The following is a 19416-nucleotide window of genomic DNA, read 5'->3' as shown; positions in this document are numbered from 1 at the left end:
CTATATTGAAGTTCCCATGTATAATCCAAAAATGCTTCTGTTCTCCAGATATGTTCTTGTGCTCTCTCATTGGAGGGTGTCTGTCTCATTTGGGGGCCAATGTAGAAATGCTCCTTTTTTTATATTCACAATATATAAGTTGTGGATGAAAATTAATGTGTACTGGGGGGATATACAGATAGAAAAAGTAAAAATGATAGGGACAGAAAAGAAAGACATTACCTTGTACCTTGTCACCAGCCTGAGGCTGTGTGGTGACTTGATATCATTACAGAGCCGTGAGTTTCCTGAAATTATAAAGCAACATCAAAGAGAGAGGTCAGCATGGATTTAAGTAAGAGTGGAACAGTTCTACCCTTGTGGGTAGCATGAAGAATTCCACTCTTATGCATTGAATATTAAATGCTTCAGAATAGAGATGTTTGAAGCTCTGACAACAGTTGTAACTTCCCTTGATGTCATATGCAAAGTCAATATTAGTTAGGGTCAAAGTCATGTCTGAGCTAAAGGAGTTTGGCATGTTTGTGATTATGCAGCCACTGAAATGGATGGAATCAACTCTTTGTGGGTATTAATCATAGGATAAATGTTTGGATCACTTACTTAAACTGCTATTGCATTAGAGAAAAGTGTTTGTGGAAAAATACTTGTTTTGCAAAGAACTACAAAAGTATTCCATCAAGTTCTGATTTCAAAACACTTGTAAGAGTGCAGTTCCAGTGAGTGGTGCTGTTGGAGTTCTCCACTCGTCTTTGTAGAGAGGGTGATTTTTTGGGAGTTGGGATTTTTCTCTCCTAGTCTGTAGGTTTTTCAAAGGTGCAATGGAAACAAAGGGATTCTCATGACTGTTTTAACTGTACTTCATGGGAACCTTTGTTGCAGGCATTATGATGAATTCAGCTTCTCATAGAAATCTTGTAGAGGATATTCCATGTCACAGAGAGCAAAACAGTGTGAGTTCAGGCAGCAGTGTCTTACAGTCTGCAGAATAACAGGTGACCTCTTCCCTCCATCTCTGGCCAGGGGAATCTTGCAGTGATTCTACCTGGCTTGCAGGTAGAACTTGTTGTTGGTTTGGTAAAGGTTCCTCTGTCATGTGTGGAGACTTTATAGTTTTGCTGCATATTGCTGTTCCATTAATAAAGGAGCACGTTTAGTAGTGACTTTTTACTAGAAGGAACTGGATCAGGTTCTTACAGAATTCATTGTCACAATTTGGGTTTGTGTTTGGGACTGAAATTCAGGCTAATGTCCTGTCTTGAACAGGGAAAATGAAAACCAGTAAAATTTACAATGTATTACCTGCTTATCTGAAGACTTATAAAATTGACTTCTATTCAATCTATTTTTGCAAACTTCAGTGGCCTTCCAGTAGCTGAAGGGAGTCTACAAGAAGAATGGAGAGAGATCATTTCCAAAAGAATGTAGTGACAAGGGGGAATGGCTACAGAATAGAATAGAGTAGTTTTAGATTAGATATTAGGGTGAAAAACTTTGTTATGAGGGTGGTGAGGTGCTGGAACAGCTTTCCAAGAGAAGTTGTGGATGCTCCATCCCTGGAAATGTTCAAGACTAGTTTGTATGAGGCTCTGAACAAGCTAGTCTGGTGAATGTGCCCCTGCCCATGTCAGGGGTTGGAAGATGATCTTGAAATTCCTTCCAACCCAAAACATTATAGAATTAATTACCCTTATATGATATAAGCTCGAAGTAATCAGCATTAATATGTTAATTAACATAATGACATGTTTGCACTAAGGAATAGGTTATATGGGCTAATGATGCCCAAACTCTGTTATTTGATTGTTTTGGAAGTGAAAGCAATTTATGCAATTATGAGGATAGTGTAAACAATCAGACCTGACAGACCATGGATTTTGGGGGAGTGCTGTTTTATGCCTCAAATGTAGTCTTAGGCAGTTGACTCCAATGACACAAAGAACCCACAGACCACCTCAAAATACATCACCACAGGGTTTCCACATGGTTGAGAGGTTTTGCTGGGTTACCGTTTTTTGTTTTTTTTTTTTTTTTTTTTTTTTTTTTTTAATTATAGGTTATACTCTGACAGAACTAGGAGTGCAATGTAACCTTGTAATTGGCAATCACAAAACTCTGCCCTGCTTTCTAAAATGTCAACAATGTGTTCATCAAATGCTCTCAAGGTTGCCATAAAGTGGAGCTGATGTAGGGATTTTTGAAGCACTGGTGAAATTTTGGTTCCAAGTACAAAAATCAGCTTAGTTCTACATTTTATATATATATATATGAATTTTTTGGTAAATGTTCCCATTGAACAAGAGGGCTGCTTTGCAGGGTTGAGGATGAAAAGCTGCAATGCGTTTTTGAGCACAGGTGACAATCCAGTCTTTGAAAGTTTCATTGCACTCGGATGACTGGAGTATTGGAAGAACCAAATTTGGAAATATCAGGCTCAAGACAGGGCAGTTTTGCAGAGCAGCCCTCCGGGTAGCTGGAAGAACTACAGGGAACAGACACAATTTGGGCTGAGTGTTAGCTGAGTAAGGCATGACTAATAAGATTTTTTAACAAAGCATTTTTAAAGTCTGTTGAAACCGTCTATTTCCCTTGAAGAAAATCAAGCATTAGCAAGTTTTCTCACTAATTCTAAAATAAAGCTCATAGTCTCACATTCAGCTCGTGTGGTGGCAAACTGCCTACAGTTCACTTTGGAAGCCTTCCACTTTGGAAACCTTTCTAGGACTTAATAATCACCAGTGAATTGGTCATTAACCATTCAGCTGTTCTGCCATCTCAGTGTACAAATGGGTGCCTGCTTTTCATGTCAGCTGGGGTTAGAATGCTGGAGAGCAGAATACTGAATTAATTGAAGAATTAGCATAGATTGAATTACGCTTGTACGAGCTGTAAGTGATTTGGATGGAGAGGCTGGAAGTGTTTACTGGGGGATGCAGCAGTGTGGGGAGTGGGCACGGGCTTTAAATGTGTGGGGGCAGGAAAGTGTTTTGGATTGTGGTACTTCTTGAGATGGAGGACAGGTGGCATTTGTGCCATGGCATGAATAATACATGGCATAACATTTTTTTTTTCTTTTCCTCCAGTGGCTTTTTGTTTTGGTGCTAGGCATAATGCAAAGGATGACTTTCACTGAGTGCAAGTATGTTTCAGTAGGCTATTGATTAAGGGTGTAACAGTACTGGTTTACTTGGTTTAGACTTAGTAGATTCTGTAGGTATAGGGGAATGGTTTTAAATGGAAACCGTGGATTTAGAGTAGATACAAGGGAAAGATTCTTCACTTTGAGAATGATGAAGCCCTGCTGGTACTGGATGGAAAGGGCTGTCCGGGTGAGAGATAAAGAGCTGAGCTGGTGATTGAGCTGGCAGCAACCAGCTTGGCTATAAGAGCCTTTGGCTTCTCTAGCCCCAAATGACCATAAGGTATGGAAATTTAGGTTTGCTTGTGCTTATGTCACAGCTCAAGGTGTGCTCTATGTGTGGGATTTTTAACTCCCTCCCCTAACTTCTCCTCTTCTATTAGGATTTTTAGAGATTAAAGCACATTTTGGGCACCTGTAAGATGTAAAGATTGGACCAGATAAATGAAAAAGTAGAAGTAATAGCACTGGTATCTGCACTGCAAAGCACAATGCCTATTTTGCCACTGAGGAGAGGGGGAAATGACACAAGGGAGCAGTGTCAGTGTTGTAAAAAACCAACACTCTTCTCACAAATGGTTACTATGGGAGGAATTTATCTTGAGTACAGTGGGGAAGAAAACTCCTAGGAGTTTTCAATAAATACCGAGCCTTAACAAAAATATTTTCCTATCCCCTTCCTAGGCTTGAATGTACCAAGTTCTTCCAGCCCATAGTGGCTCAGAGCACTCTCCTCTCTGACCAGGCTTTGGATCCACTTTGTCCCTTTGTGCCCCATGGGTCTTGCCCGGGAGCTGGAATTGCACTGAAAAGCTGATTCACTTTGAGCACAGGTAATTTTATTTCAACAGCTTAGTCAACTCCAGTGTTTGACTGCACACTGGAGAGGAGTGTGGGCAGGACAGAGCAGGCTTTTGACAGCGGGGCTGCTTTTGGATCAACAGGCATTGCCCCAGCAGGAAATGGTTGCTGTGCACTGCAGCCTGCCCTGGATCCTTTTGGTCCTGCTGCTCAAGCTGTGTTCAGTCCAAGGACCTCATTAAGGAGCTTCTTCATCATCTGAAAGAAGCCTACCAGTCTGTCGAGTGGAAATGGGCAAGAGCTAACCTCGACCGATGGTGTTGGCCTTTGAATGGGGGGTGCTGTCGTCCATGGATTCTGAGTGGGGAATGATGTAGGCAATGGTTTATAAGTGGGGACTGATGTAGGCAATGGTTTATAAGTGGGGACTGACGTAGGCAATGGTTGATAAGTGGGAGGTCGTGCTGTCCACGGCGTATGAGTGGGAGGTCGTGTTGCCCATGGGTTATAAGTGGGGGCCTGTGTTGTCCATGGGTTATAAGCAGCGGGTTGTGTTGGCCATGGATTCTGAAACGTTGGGTATACAGTCTGACGCCAGCCCTGTAATGCTGAAGAACTCCTTCCAACCGTGTTTGTGCGGGCAAGGATCCATTCATAGAAGTGCTGAGTGGAGGTGTAGACGCCAGGCTTCTTTGCCCTGGCACAGCCTTTTCCCCAGCTGGTCACTCCAACAACCCACCAGTAGTCAGCATTATTGTCCTGGCACATGAGAGGACCACCACTGTCACCCTGCAGCAGAGCAGAGAGGATTAAGGTGGTGTTGGCGGCCCCTGTCTGCACTGGGGCTGTCTCCTTCTCTCCCACAGCCCCTGTCAAAGCTGTATTCCAGGCAGAGGAAGGCTCTGCTCAGGGGCTGGAGCCTCCAGGAGCTTGGCTGTGAATGGCTTTGGGTCCTGTAGGGTAGGACTCTCTCTGTCCTCTCTGCACAGGGCTCCTGGATGTGCAGAGGATGGGCGTTTGGCACCTGGATCTCTGGGCTGCCAAGAGCACTAGCTGGGCTTTCTGGGCTTTGTGGCACAAGAGGGGCACTGAGCAGGCAGGTGTGGATGGGGAGTGTGTGGGAAGCCCCAGAGCAGTTGGGGGAGCAAGGGCTGGGAGGGTGACTGAGTGGCCGTGCAAAGCAGTGCCTGGGCTGTGTTGGGGCAGTTCTGCCCGGGCTGCTGGTGCTGCTGGGGCCTGAGTGGCTCATGGCATGCTCTTACCTGGCAGGTGTCGATTTTGCCCTGTGGGTAACCAGCACACAAGTTGTGGGTGTGGATTTCCCCTGAGTACCAGCGGCTACTGTTGCAGAGCTGGACATCGATTAGCTGGACCTTGGCTTCCTGGAGGAGATCACTTGAATCTTGAGCTGTGAGCAGAGAAAGCAATAAGCCCCCGCAGCACCATGCCAGTTCTCCTCATCTCTCTGAGGGGGGGATCCCTTTCCCTAGTGTTTGGTATTCCCTCTGCAGAGGCACTGGGGTTCTGTGTCCCTGCTGCCTGACTCTGGGGAGCAGGCCAGGCCCATCTCTGCAGAGGCATATGTCCTGCAGCCTGGCTTTAGTCTCTGCTGTGGAGTATCCCAAAGCCTGTCCCCAGTGTGCTGAGCTGGCCCAGGAGTTGCTCTTGGGAACTCACCTCTTGCAGTAGTTGCACCCCATCCGGCAATCCAGCAGTTTCGCAGTTCTGACACTTTCAGTGTGATATCGGGCACACAGGCCAGCTGGATGTAGGGGCTGCACTGGACAGGACGGTCCAATTCCATCAAGGCAATATCATAGCTCATGTCGGCAGGATTGTAGTATGGATGTATCAGCACCTGCCTGACACTGCGCATTCGTGCATCACGGCCTGGCTGAGTCAACTGAGTGGCTCCAATCACCACATACATCCTGGTGATGTTACTGGAAAGGAGATGGAGAGAGGGCTGAGAGTGAGCAGAGCCACGTGCAACAGCACCCAGCAGTTGCCATAGCTCTGCTTGGCAATGCAGAGAGGGAGCCGTGCTCTGGCAGGTGTGAGTGGCCTTGTATGCCTTAGGCTGGGGGAATGTCAATCTGGAAGCTGCTAGGAAGCCTTGGCACAAGGCCAGGCTTCTCCTGAGCAGTGTGGCAGCTGGGCTGCCTGAGAGGGAAGGGGATGGGAATAGCAGGTGGAGCTGCTGACAGGGCACCTGCTGGTGTTGTGGGGATGTCCCCATGCCCTGCTCCTCCTTACTTATAGTCGTCGAAGCAGTGAGCTGCTGTGAGGACCCACTGTGTGCTGATGAGGGACCCTCCACAGAAATGCCCCAGGTCTGGTGCCCAGGGGTGCTGCAGGCTGACGATCCATGGCCAGGACCCTGGCTTGGCACCTGTGCCACCCACAATGCGTGTCAAGCCGTAGTCATAAGCCATAGTGCTGTAGAAGTAATTCCTGAGGCCGTAGTCAGACACAGCTCGGAGCCCGCAGCTCCCTCTGCAAGAAGAAAGTAATTTCCATGCTTGTTCCTGGCCTGCTGTGGCTCAGGCTGAAGCTCAGCCCTCTGCCCTCCCCACAAGGGCTTGCACGCACAGCAGGCCAGGGAAGCCCATGGGCTGTGTGTCTGTCCGTGCCAGCACCTGGCTGCTGCAAGGAACTGAGGCTTCCCCATGGGGCTGGGAAGCTGTGGCCCGGCCATGGGGGACAGAGGGGCCCTCCAGGGAAGGCCCCAAGCGTTGCCATGGCTCCCTCCCAGGGCCTGGGGCCACTTACCCACAGTTGTCCCATAAGCCGTGTGCCAGCCCAGGCACAGTGAGCAGGACGAGGAGGCCGAGCCCATTCATGGCTGCCAGAGGCGCGTGTCAGCTGCAAGCACTGAGGGCTCCGTGCAGCAGCACAGCCACAGCCGCAATGCCCGCAGCAGCTGCGCTGCCCGTGGTGCCCTCGGCCCCGGGGCTGATGTCACAGAGGGCTGGGTTCCATGTTCTGGGCACCGTGGGGGCTGTGGAACGGGGCCCACTGGGGGAGGGGTAACATGGAATCAGTGAGCCATGGAGTGGTTTGGGGTGGAAGGGACCTTGGAGATCATGTAGCTCTGACCCCCTTGCCTTGGGCACAGAGGGATAGCTTGCACTGGAGAAGGCTGCTCAGAGCCTGGCTCAGAAGCTGTCCTGGAACACAGTGACAGTGGCTTCCCCCAGCTGATGGGTGGACCTGGATGATGGTAGTGGATTAGGGTACTTGTGACTTGTCCTTCTTCATCAGTGTAGGCAGTATTCTATAATAAGGATTATATGCATTGCCATCTTATCTTTTTGTGAATATTTGCTGATGACGTCCTGCTTACTTATCCATGTGCAATCCTTTGCCGTTTGAAATTATAGTAAATTTCATTTATTTCTGATGGTGTGTGTCTTCTATGCTGACCCTGCCTATATGAAAAACAGGCATCCACAGCTGCCCTGGGTAACCCCTGCCATTATCTCAGCAGCCTCACAGCCAAGAATTCCTTCCCTTTACCTCATCTGAAGCTACTCTGTGGCACTGTAATGCCATTGCCCCAGGTCCTTTTAGGACTTTGCCTTTTAAGAAGGCTCTCTGCTGCTTTCCTTAGTCCCCTCTTCTTGCAGGATGAGGCTGTGCAGTCCCTGGGGCAGGCAGCTGCTGTGGAATCGTTTGGGATAGAGAGCTGGTTTTCAGCTGCAGTGCCAGCTGCAGATTGAGCTCTGGCTGGCAGGAGCCTGGGACCAGAAACTGTGATCTGCCCACACTTTGCATGACAGAGGGCACAGGGAGCTGTGGTACAGGCCAGAGATTTGAATGGACACTGAGTGCTGCAGCAGGAGCCGGTGGCTCTTTATGGAATGGGACATCTCCGAGTTTGCTGGGGGAATCCTGTCTGAGGTTGAATGGGTACAGATACCTGCTCTGACTGGGTAAGACTGGTGTGGGTAGGGAATCAAATGGGGCACCCAATGGCTTGTTGGAGCCGGCTGTGCCTCCAAAATGGTCACACAGGGTAGTTTCCTCAGCACTTTAGCAGCCTAGATGGGTCCTAAGGGCAGTACTGCTGGAGCCTCCATTCTTCAGAGCTCATTCTGGTGTGTTCACCTGGGATCTTTAGAGCGAGATGGAGTGAAAGCAGGTGTGTTACAATTCTGTGCACTGATTCTTTGTAAATTATGAGGGTGGATTTGATGCTCTCTGTTATTGTGGCATTTGGTGCAGATTTGGTGAAATCACTAGAAGAGTGGGTGGAGAAGGGATGGGCAGTATGATCAGTGTAAGGTAGCCACAGATGAACTGTCGAGGACCCCCATAAGTTGTGAGGTGGCAGGACTTGAGTCTCTACTTGAAGGCTTTTGGAGACAGGCACAGGGAGTGCCTGTGCTTTGTGTCCCTTATACCACACAAAGGGAGCTATGGTCCCTGGGCATACACAGAAGGAGGTTAAAGTCCCCTCTTGGCATGCAAAACAGTGTTTCACATGCCTCGAGGTGTTTGATGATGTGGTGGGAAATGCCCCTGGTTTAGGTGAGGAGATGTCTGTGGCCAAGGTTGCACAGAACTGGGAAAAATTGTTTAGACAGCAGAATTTTACCAAGACAGCACAATAAGGTTGTTCCAGGATGATTGGGCAGCTCTAATCTGTTCTGCTCGCTTGGCAGGGTAATGGCCATCCCCAACCCTGAGTAACACTCCTGCACTCAGTGTCTTTAGTGAGCAGGCTGCTTCTGACATCAGGAAATACTTGAAGAAGCTTATGCCAGGGTGTTAGTGACCAGTACAGATGTGAGGTGGCTGTTCTCAGCACAGCCCATCTTGATAAACACAAAGGGAAGAGTGCCACCTGCCATGAGAAAGGAATCCATAGGCCTGGAAGCCAACAAGAGTAGCCAGAAGCAGGCAGAGTGACACCTAGCCCAAGGCATTTTCAAGCCTTGCATTAGATGGAGAAAGTCAATGTTCACTTGCCTTCACCTAAAAAAGACAGCAACTGCCTTCAACAGGACTTCCCCATGGCAATCCTCTATCCGTTTTTCTTTCCCACTCCCACCACCCCCAGTATTGAAGTTTGATTGAAATGATATAAATTAGGGGGAGAATTCATCCAGTTTATAGATGATTTGTTAAGTAGCATGTTAGGAAATTTCTTTCCCATCCTGTGGTGACTATGTGCAGCATTCAGGCAAAAAAGCACACTGAGCTGCAGTTTATGTCTGTGCTCTTTGATTGCCCCTTCTCTCCATCTGCCAGGCTTATTCAGCCCTCTCATCTTCCTTGACTCCTCCCTTTCTCCGCCCTTGTCTCCTCCCAAAAATGGAGCCAAGCCCAGGGATCTTATCCCCTGGCTCACAGGTTGGCCTTATCTGTGAACAGCCTTGGTGTTGCAGCTGCTGTTGACCCACTCACCTTGGACTTCCATGGCATTCCTGGTCTGCTGTCCTACTGTTCCTGCCAGGTTCCTCACCCCACAATGAGCCCAGCTCTTCCTTTGAGTATCTGTGAAGTGTGACCCCCTGGCACAGCAATCCCCCTTTACTAGCTGTGAAATCTGGCTCTGCCTCAGGGCACTGGCACTGCAGTCAGGAGCCAGGAGTTTCCCTTATCATGGTTGGGAGTTTCCCAGGTGTGTTCCCTTAGGCCAGGCTCACAGCAGACCCTATAAAGCAGCCCATGTGCCTTTGAGCACCACCCCCAAGGTGTCTGCTTTTACCCTATCCCCTTCCTAGGCTTGATGTCCCAAGTTCCTCCAGCCCATAGCGGCTCAGAGCACTCTCCTCTCTGACCAGGCTTTGGATCCACTTTGTCCCTTTGTGCCCCATGGGTCTTGCTCAGGAGCTGGAATTGCACTGAAAAGCTGATTCACTTTGAGCATAGGTAATTTTATTTTAACAACTTAGTCAACTCCAGTGTTTGACTGCACACTGGAGAGGAGTGTGGGCAAGACAGAGCAGGCTTTTGACAGCGGGGCTGCTTTTGGATCAGCAGGAAATGGTTGCTGTGCACTGCAGCTTGCCCTGGATCCTGCCGGACCGGGTGCTCAAGAAGCATTTTCAACTGGGCCTTCATGCATGTTGAGATCAATCCAGTCATAGAAGTACTGAGTAGAGGTGTAGACGCCAGGCTTCTTTGCCCTGGCACAGCCTCTTCCCCAGCTGGTCACTCCAACAACCCACCAGTAGTCAGCATTCTTGTCCTGGCACATGAGAGGACCACCGCTGTCACCCTGCAGCAGAGCAGAGAGGATTAAGGTGGTGTTGGTGGCCCCTGTCTGCACTGGGCTGTCTTCTCTCCCACAGCCCCTGTCAAAGCTGTATTCCAGGCAGAGGAAGGCTCTGCTCAGGGGCTGGAGCCTCCAGGAGCCTGGCTGTGAATGGCTTTGGGTCCTGTAGGGTAGGACTCTCTCTGTCCTCTCTGCACAGGGCTCTTGGATGTGCAGAAGATGGACAATTGGCACCTGGATCTCTGGGCTGCCAAGAGCACTAGCTGGGCTTTCTGGGCTTTGTGGCACAAAAGGGGCACTGGGCAGGCAGGTGTGGATGGGGAGTGTGTGGGAAGCCCCAGAGCATTTGGGGGAGCAGGGGCTGGGAGGGTGACTGAGTGGCCGTGCAAAGCAGTGCCTGGGCTGTGTTGGGGCAGTGCTGCCCGGGCTGCTGGTGCTGCTGGGGGCTGAGTGGCTCATGACATGCTCTTACCTGGCAGGAGTCGATTTTGCCCTGTGGATAACCAGCACACAAGTTGTGGATGTGGACTTTCCCTGCATACCAGTCACTGGTGTTGCAGAGCTGGGCATCGATTAGCTGGACCTTGGCTTCCTGGAGGAGATCACCTTCCTCTGCAGCTGTGAGCAGAGAAAGCAATAAGCCCCCGCAGCACCATGCCAGTTCTCCTCATCTCTCTGGGGAGGATTCCTTTCCTTAGTGTTTGGCTTTACCTCTGCAGAGGCACTGGGGTTCTGTGTCCCTGCTGCCTGACTCTGGGGAGCAGGCCCCGCCCATCTCTGCAGAGGCATACATCCTGCATTCTGGCTTTGGCCTCTGCTGTGCAGTAGCCCAAACCCTCCACCCAGTGTGCTGAGCTGGCCCAGGAGTTGCTCTTGGAACTCACATTTTGCAGTAACTTCACCCCATCCAGCAATCCAGCAGTTGTTGAGATCTGAGATTTTTAGGGTGGGGTGAGCCACACAGGCCAGCTGGATGTAGGGGTTGCACTGGACGGGATGATCCAATTCCAGAATGGCAATATCATATTTCATGTTGCCAGGATTGTAGTATGGATGTCTCAGCACCTGCCTGACACTGCGAACTACGGCCGCAGGGCCTGGCTGAGTGAACTGGGTGGCTCCAATCACCACATACATCCTGGTGATGTTACTGGAAAGGAGATGGAGAGAGGGCTGAGAGTGAGCAGAGCCATGTGCCACAGCAGCCCAGCAGTTGCCAGAGCTCTGCTTGGCAAGGCAGAGAGGGAGCTGTGCTCTGGCAGGTGTGAGTGGCCTCACATGCCTTAGGCTGGGGGAATGTCAATCTGGAAGCTGCTAGGAAGCCTTGGCAGAAGGCCAGGCTTCTCCTGAGCAGTGTGGCAGCTGGGCTGCCTGAGAGGGAAGGGGATGGGAATAGCAGGTGGAGCTGCTGACAGGGCACCTGCTGGTGTTGTGGGGATGTCCCCATGCCCTGCTCCTCCTTACTTATAGTCGTCGAAGCAGTGAGCTGCTGTGAGGACCCACTGTGTGCTGATGAGGGACCCTCCACAGAAATGCCCCAAGTGTGGTGCCCAGGGGTGCTGCAGGCTGACGATCCATGGCCAGGACCCTGGCTTGGCACCTGTGCCGCCCACGATGCGTGTCGAGCCGTAGTCATAAGCCACGTTGCCATAGGAATAAGTCATGGGGGCGTAGGCAGGTATTGGAGCTCGGAGCCCGCAGCTCCCTCTGCAAGAAGAAAGTAATTTCCATGCTTGTTCCTGGCCTGCTGTGGCTCAGGCTGAAGCTCAGCCCTCTGCCCTCCCCACAAGGGCTTGCACGCACAGCAGGCCAGGGAAGCCCATGGGCTGTGTGTCTGTCCGTGCCAGCACCTGGCTGCTGCAAGGAACTGAGGCTTCCCCATGGGGCTGGGAAGCTGTGGCCCGGCCATGGGGGACAGGCGGGGCCCTCCAGGGAAGGCCCCAAGTGTTGCCATGGCTCTCTCTCAGGGCCACCTACCCACAGTTGTCCCATAAGCCGTGTGCCAGCCCAGGCACGGTGAGCAGGACGAGGAGGCCGAGCCCATTCATGGCTGCCAGAGGCGCGTGTCAGCTGCAAGCACTGAGGGCTCCGTGCAGCAGCACAGCCACAGCCGCAATGCCCGCAGCAGCTGCGCTGCCCGTGGTGCCCTCGGCCCCGGGGCTGATGTCACAGAGGGCTGGGTTCCATGTTCTGGGCACCGTGGGGGCTGTGGAACGGGGCCCACTGGGGGAGGGGTAACATGGAATCAGTGAGCCATGGAGTGGTTTGGGGTGGAAGGGACCTTGGAGATCATGTAGCTCTGACCCCCTTGCCTTGGGCACAGAGGGATAGCTTGCACTGGAGAAGGCTGCTCAGAGCCTGGCTCAGAAGCTGTCCTGGAACACTTTGGGAAATGGGGCATCCAGAGCTGCTCTGGGCAACCCATACCAGTTCCTCTGTATCCTCAGAGTATCCTTAATATCCCATCTAATGGTGCTCTCTGTCACTGTAATTTCCCCTTGATCTATCAGTACGTGCTCTTATAAGAAGGCTCCATGCTGCTTTCTTCAGGTCCCCTTTCTTGAGGGATGAGACTGTTCGGATTCTGGTTCAGGCATTGGCTGTCACTACCCACTAATATCTGAAAGGAAAACATAGCATCACTGTCTCTGAAATTTCACTGCCTCCTTGCTCTCTGCAAACTGTTTTTCCCTGAGATTATTCCTAAAACAGAATCACTCTGGAAAAGTGCTCCTGCAGGAAACATGTATGCTTGGCTCGGGAGTCAATCCAGGCACAGCCACAGTGGGTGAGCAATGAAGTGCCCAAGCTGCATTGTTCTTCCTGCAGAAGGTGCAGTGAAATGTAGGTGCAAAATGGTCCATGCTGGTCACATCAGCCAGAGAAATGCCCTCTAGCATGCTCCATTCTCCTCATCCTGGACCGGTTGCCATAAAGTGTACAAAAGTGCCTTCATCCCACTGCAGGGGAAGTGGGGATCAAGCCAAATTAATTTTCTTAGTATCACCTATAGTGATGTTGGCTGGCTTGAACCATAATATGAAGGAGTAAACATGGGATAATCTTGGTAAAACACCATAGTTTGGGTATATGGAAATTTCTTGTTATCTTGTTTTCCAGACACAACTGTAATTTGCTACACTTGCATAATGAACATTTAAGAAGCAAGAGGAACAAAGTAAAATAAATTTAAAATTAAAATTAATTTAGATAGAAATTATAATATTATTTTAACTGAAGTGTTCAATTTCAATTCCAACTGAAATTCACTCTCCAAAGGTTTATGTGTGTTCAGGTAATCACAGTCAAAAATGACAGCAGTGGAGACTGGGTGAAAGGGGTAACACATCCACTTATTTCTCTGACAGTGTAACTCCTTGTCAAGAACAGCACATGGGTGGGAACTCCAGAAACCCCCACACCCATATACCTGTTGTGTCCAGAGATGAGTCTCTGTCACATTGCAGATTGACTGATGGTTGATGGAAAACCATTCCCAGAGCCATGCCTGGTCTGAGTTCTCCTATTGTTTCCCCACTGACAGTGTCTGTTTCTGAGGATCACCTTCTATGAAAGAGAGATGCTAATGAGGCCTCTGGAGAGCAAGGCTGAGAAGGGTCTGGGTTGCAGGAAACATGGTCTCATAACTTTAAACATAGTGTAAATTAATTTGGTGTTTAACATTTGAAAGAGAAGGTAGAAGAGAGCTCTGAAAAGCCCTTTTTATATAGAGAAGAATGCTCCTTAAAAGAAAGATTAATTACAGTTTGCACCTCATAATGCAGCAAACTTAAGCTGGGATCTTACCCATGTTATGAAAAGACATGGGTAGCCTTTTAGGTAAGAGCTGGAGAAAAACATTTCTTCATTTATGAACGTTCAGTGTTCCAAAATAAATTTCTTAGGGAAATGTGTTTGTAAAGATTCCATCATCTATTTTTTTCCTAGAGCTACTGAACATATAGGGTAATTGGATGAGGAGTCAACATGTTGCAGTCTGTGTTTTGGAGGCAATTTGCATAGGTTATCAGAAGATGCCTTTTATTATTTCACTGCTAGATTTATAGAATAAACTGTGTCCAGGGGGAGTGCAATCATTGGTACTACTTGTAGTCTCAGTCCACTAAGTTGTGGTGCTTTTCTGACTCACTGAAAGATAGTGGGTGTCTTCATATTCAAGGGTCTGCTGCATGTCTGAGTTGTCTCTTCTGTACATCAAGCAGACTAGTTCTGGCCAATATCCCAATATCCTGGAGTTACAAGTTCATCCCTTCAGAAGAATAAAAGATATCTTGCTGTTAAAGAAAGAGTACAAGAACAAGATGTCTTGTTTTGAAAGACAGGTGTCTGCTAAGAAAGGCAGGAGCCTCTCTTGAAATGGAAGATGTAACCCCCCTTCCTCTGAATTATTGTAATTTTGAAATTAGGGAGCTCTTAGGCAAAGATATAGGAATAGGAATAATGGGGTTTTTTGCTAGGAAAATTAAAATAAAAATGCAGTAATAAAAAAAAAAACAAACCCCAAACCCAAAACACTGACAGAGTCAGAGTACAACCTGACACCTTGTCAGTCAGGGTGTTGGTAGCATTAAATGGTGGCTGCAGTCCTACTGGAGTCTCAGATGTGGTTCAGTTGAAGCAGTTGAACCCTTACCTGGTATTTCTGGAGCAAACAGAGTTTCTTCTAAGATCATACTGGCCTTGACTTCTGAAGGGCTTTATGTTTGGCACCCATGTAAAGTAGCTCTTCTCTGGAGCTCTATGAGAAAATTGGGTGAGAGAGGAGAAAAAATGGTTAATTGCTTTACTTCTCATAGGCAATTTTTTTTTTCTTTACATGGACACAGAAAAAGAGATGCTGTAAATTTCTATTCTTTAGAAAAATTTAAATAGTTGAAATTTTATTCCATATTGGAATTGGATTGTCTTCAATGTATTTTCCAAGGAGTTCCAACTGTTCATAAGCATGGAAGGGCTGGTAAAAGCTACTTTACATGGCATATCCATTTATTTCTGCTGATTTTTATTAAACTTCATCCTTCAAATATTAATGTAGACCAAGAAAAATAATTTTTTGCTACAAAAGTGATCATATTGGTTTGCCAGGTATGTTTATACTGTTATTTTGTTACATTGTAAGATAATACAGGCATCCAGATAATTGCTAAATCTTGTATCTGTAGCATGGTGTTACTCTGCATGATGTACATGAGATGCATAAAGATACTTTGATGGGGAAAAAAATTAATTGCCAACTGATTTATGAACATAGTTTTCCCCAGAAATATGACTGGATTGAATAGAGTCAGGAAGCTGTGGTCTTTTGTGTATTTTTATAGGACAGTTGAGTGCAGTTGTGACAAGCATAAAGTTGAAGATTCAGTTTTCTTGATGTTAGCATGGGAAGGTGAATGTGACTTCCTGATTTCTATAGCTTCAGTTCTTCAAGTTATCCACATTGCAGCTGAGTAATGTCATTCTGCACTGTCTAGTATTGTCCATACACTACATAATGGGCTGCAAAGCAATCATGGTAGAAGCAGGCTTTGGGTTTGCATTAGTCAGGGTAGCATCCTTATTCATATTGTGCCAGTGTAAGCTGAGAGATGCAGTGCATAATCTACTGTGCTCTTGTACTGAAGAATAAGTGCCACAATCCTTATTGTCCATGCTATAGGTAAAGAAATGTACAAATTTGACTTGAGCAATAAGGAATAAATTTTGAATGTTAAGCATGGCATTCTATGGTGCAAATTAAAAAGAGAGGGAGAAAAAGTATTCAGTTGTTAATGGGAGGGTGATGGCTGTGGGAAGCTTCTCTAGAAATTGGAAAAAAATTTGCTTCCAGATGATTCTTCTTTTGCAATTTGGAGAACTCAGGAGTAGAGTAAGTGTGTGTGTGTATATCTAAAAAGTATTTCTTCACAGTTTTGAGGGGAGGGAGAAGATGAAAATAAAAGTGAAACAGAAATGGACAAGGTTGGAAATGAGACATTTCCTGTGGTGTTTTTTTTTCCTGAGCAAGTGAAATATATCTTCAAGTTTTTGTGTTTTGTGTTTGGAACCATTTGTATCTTCTTCATGCTGTTATTTTTTCATAACCTGTAATTATGATTTTTCTTTTAATGTTATTAAAAGCATACTTAAAACATACTTCAGTAAAAATGGAAAAAATAACAACTTAAAGCATAGGTGTCCATATAAAATCCATTTAAACTGTAAGTGCTGAGTATTTTATTCAGTTTGCTGGTTTTGTCCACCTATGACTACGTGTATACACACACATGTAAAAGGTTAATGGATTGTCTGGATTTTCCAGTATCACACTGTACATTTTCAAGCATATTTTAAGGCTCAACATGTCTCTCACATTCTGTCCCAAAACCATAGAGACGTCTTTGTCTAAAGATGTGTACACATTTATGGAGGGTGTGAAGTTTTTTATAATTTCCTTAGCAACCCAACAATATTTACATCACCACAATTTTCTTATGCAATAAACATTTGCTGTTCAGCTGGCTGGGACATCCCTAAACTCTTCCTTTGAGCTGTGTGACTGGGACTCTTGAACTGTCATTTCCTGGGCACATGCATGGACAAAGGACCTGTTGGGTCTCTGTAAAACTGTGTGAATTTGTTTAGTTCATGGAAATGCAGGCAAGGATTTTTTGTGGTACCATAAAAATTTTGTCAGGGGGTCTTATGGGAAACTGGGAAGATTTCCCTGGCAAAATACTCAATCTGTGGCTTTTCTTGCTGCTATTTCATACTTCCTTAAGAAATCTTCCCAAATCCTTCATGGTCTTTTTCCTCAGTTGCTGAGGGCTGCTTTGGGTCTTCACTCAGGCAATTTTTCTGCTTTTAAGAGATAATTCTTTGAAAAGATGTTGCTGGTGTTTGTAACTGTCCTGGTTTGAAGGACAGGTGTCTGCCAGTAAAGGCAGAAGCTTCTCCTTGAAATGGAGAATGTAAACCCCCTCCCTCCAAATTATTATAATTTTGAAATTAAGGGGCTCTCAGGCAAAGATATGGGGATTAGGAATAACAATTCTTTACTAGGAAAATAGAAATAGAAGTACAGCATTACAAAGAACAATCCCAAAACGCTGACAGTGTCAGAATACAACCTGACACCCCGTCAGTCAGTCAGGGTGTTGGTAGCAGTCCCATTAAATGGTGGCTGCATCCTCCTGCAGTGGCAGATGTGGTTCAGCTGAAGCAGTGCTCCTGTAGAAGGTGCAGTTTTCCTCTGAAGGTCCAGGGATGACGTGGAAAGGTCCCATTTTCCTTTGGGATCCAGTGGAAAGAAGGTAACTTGTTGTCCAAAATCTCAGTGTTTTATTTAGGTAGGAAAGGCTTGGCTTCTCCCCCTGGCTGGAGCATCTCCCAGTGGGATGATGTAATTTTGTCAGTCACACAGTGGGACTGAATGGCCCAGCAGCAGATGATATCTCCTGGAGGGAGGATGGGTTGTGGAAAAGATAAAAATCTGCCCCACCTGGTTCTAAAGATGGCCCATTAGCAGATAATATGTGCCACGGAGATAAGCATCACTGCCCCACCTGGCTCCAACAGATGGTGATAGAATACACATTTCTGGCCACATCCTGTACTGCAACCCAACACAGTAACTAAAGGATACAGTCAAAGAGATGCAGGAGGACATTCTGGTTCAGCTCACGCAAGGAGGGTTGTGTGGGCTCAGAAGAGCCTTTCAGGAGTAAGTGCACCTAGGCTTTAGGAGTTTCTTTTCTGCCTTAGGATCCAGGCTGGATTGTAACGTATCTAAGACCTCCAGAAGTTCATGACTCTGCTGTGGCTGCTGGTTTGTCACTGTGTATTATACATATCTATTACTGGCCACACACTATCATAGTCTGGACCCAATTTCTTCATGATCTGGGGACCAGTGACAGGACCTGAGAAAACAGCCTGGAGCTACGTCGGGGGAGGCTGAGATGAGAAAAGTTTAGGAAAAGCTTCTTCATCCAGAGAGTGGTTGAACACTGGAAGTGGTCGCAGCACCAAGACTGACAGAGTTCATGGAGCATTTGGACAGTGCTGGGAGATGGACTTCAGTGATCCTTGTGGATCCCTTTCAGCTCAGGATAATTATGATTCTATGAGCACTTTATGCTCTGAAGGAAAAGGCAGTAAAATGTTTTCTGGGGGATGGGGAAATACTTCGTTTTCTGAAACACAAAAAAGGAGAGGTCTACCTCAGCTGGCAGAGTACTGATACCGGGGGCTGCAGGATGCCACAGGAGCACAGACACGAGGTAACATCCCTGCAGAGAAGGGCGGGCTGGAAGCTCTGCCAAGGCCGGCAGGACGAGCCCGAGCGGCCGCGGGAGGGCGGCAGAGCCCCGGGAACGGAGAGACACCGCTGGAAAACAAATCCGGCAACAACAGGAGCTGCTCACAGGGGTCGGCATGTCCCACAGACCAAATAGGAGATGAGCTCAAATCTGCCTCGCTTCTGCTCTTATTTCCTTGGGTCATTCTTTAATTATGTCCGTCCAGATTAGGCTGTAAATACCTTCGGGTAAAGACTTGTCTAAACGATGTATTGCTAGGCACACCTATGACAGTGTGCAAATAATTAACTGCTGTAATTGTCCTGCTTGTAAAGCACCCTCACTTGGCATTGCTACAGGACAGCTACTGTTTGTATCTGAGTGTGGCTGTGTCGGCCAGACTGGGACCTTGAAAAAAAACTGGAGGAAGCAGTTGACTAAGGTAGTTTATTGCTTTGAAACATTTGTGGAAGGAAACTAAAATGTTTCCCATTTAAGCTTTTCCTCTAAGTACTTCCTGGACAATAATGAACAAACTGCCTGATTAATGCTTCTCAATTGAGAGATTTGGGAGAACCAGGTTCTAACCAGGTCCTATGGGTTAGAACCACATATTAAAACCAGAAAGAAGTACATTAGCAAGGGCTCTTGTGAGATTTTGGAGTTTTAAATCTATTTCTATTTCTATTTTTTAAAATCTATATCTTTTAAGATACTTATCAGTAACAGGTGAGGAATCAAGGTGCATGGCCTTCCACAGATGCAGATCTTCTTCCATGTACTGTCATGATTGTCAGTGGAAGCTGTGACCAATCTCTCTCACCTACTTTTAGAAGTGCTGCCTGGGATGTTCTCTATTCCTTTCACTGGCTCTTTAAAGTGATGCAGTCTCCTTGTTCAAAGCTGTCATTTTGGCAGCACAGGAGTCCTGAGCCCTTGCAGGAGGATAGCAG

The 19416-nt window shown here is 47.3% G+C and overlaps 2 protein-coding genes across 2 annotated transcripts; both read right to left on the bottom strand.

Moving 5' to 3' along the window:
• Window positions 1-3720: 3720 nt before the first annotated feature.
• On the bottom strand, window positions 3721-7667 carry LOC130250517 (acrosin-like). The gene is made up of 5 exons (XM_056486249.1): window positions 6713-7667; window positions 6197-6436; window positions 5618-5883; window positions 5203-5348; window positions 3721-4729 (listed from the first exon to the last, which is right to left on the bottom strand). The coding sequence occupies exons 1-5, from the start codon at window positions 6781-6783 to the stop codon at window positions 4151-4153; spliced, it is 1302 nt and encodes a 433-aa protein (XP_056342224.1). The 5' UTR covers window positions 6784-7667; the 3' UTR covers window positions 3721-4150.
• Window positions 7668-9802: 2135 nt separating this feature from the next.
• LOC130250523 (acrosin-like) lies at window positions 9803-12530 on the bottom strand. The gene is made up of 5 exons (XM_056486258.1): window positions 12144-12530; window positions 11631-11873; window positions 11051-11316; window positions 10639-10784; window positions 9803-10169 (listed from the first exon to the last, which is right to left on the bottom strand). The coding sequence occupies exons 1-5, from the start codon at window positions 12212-12214 to the stop codon at window positions 9984-9986; spliced, it is 912 nt and encodes a 303-aa protein (XP_056342233.1). The 5' UTR covers window positions 12215-12530; the 3' UTR covers window positions 9803-9983.
• Between the last annotated feature and the right edge of the window lie 6886 nt (window positions 12531-19416).

The sequence above is a fragment of the Oenanthe melanoleuca genome, chromosome 3, assembly GCF_029582105.1.
Source record: "Oenanthe melanoleuca isolate GR-GAL-2019-014 chromosome 3, OMel1.0, whole genome shotgun sequence".
Classification (NCBI taxonomy): Eukaryota; Metazoa; Chordata; class Aves; order Passeriformes; family Muscicapidae; genus Oenanthe; species Oenanthe melanoleuca.
The sequence above is the reverse complement of the archived record's forward strand: the minus strand, read 5'-3'. Positions and strand labels throughout refer to the sequence as shown.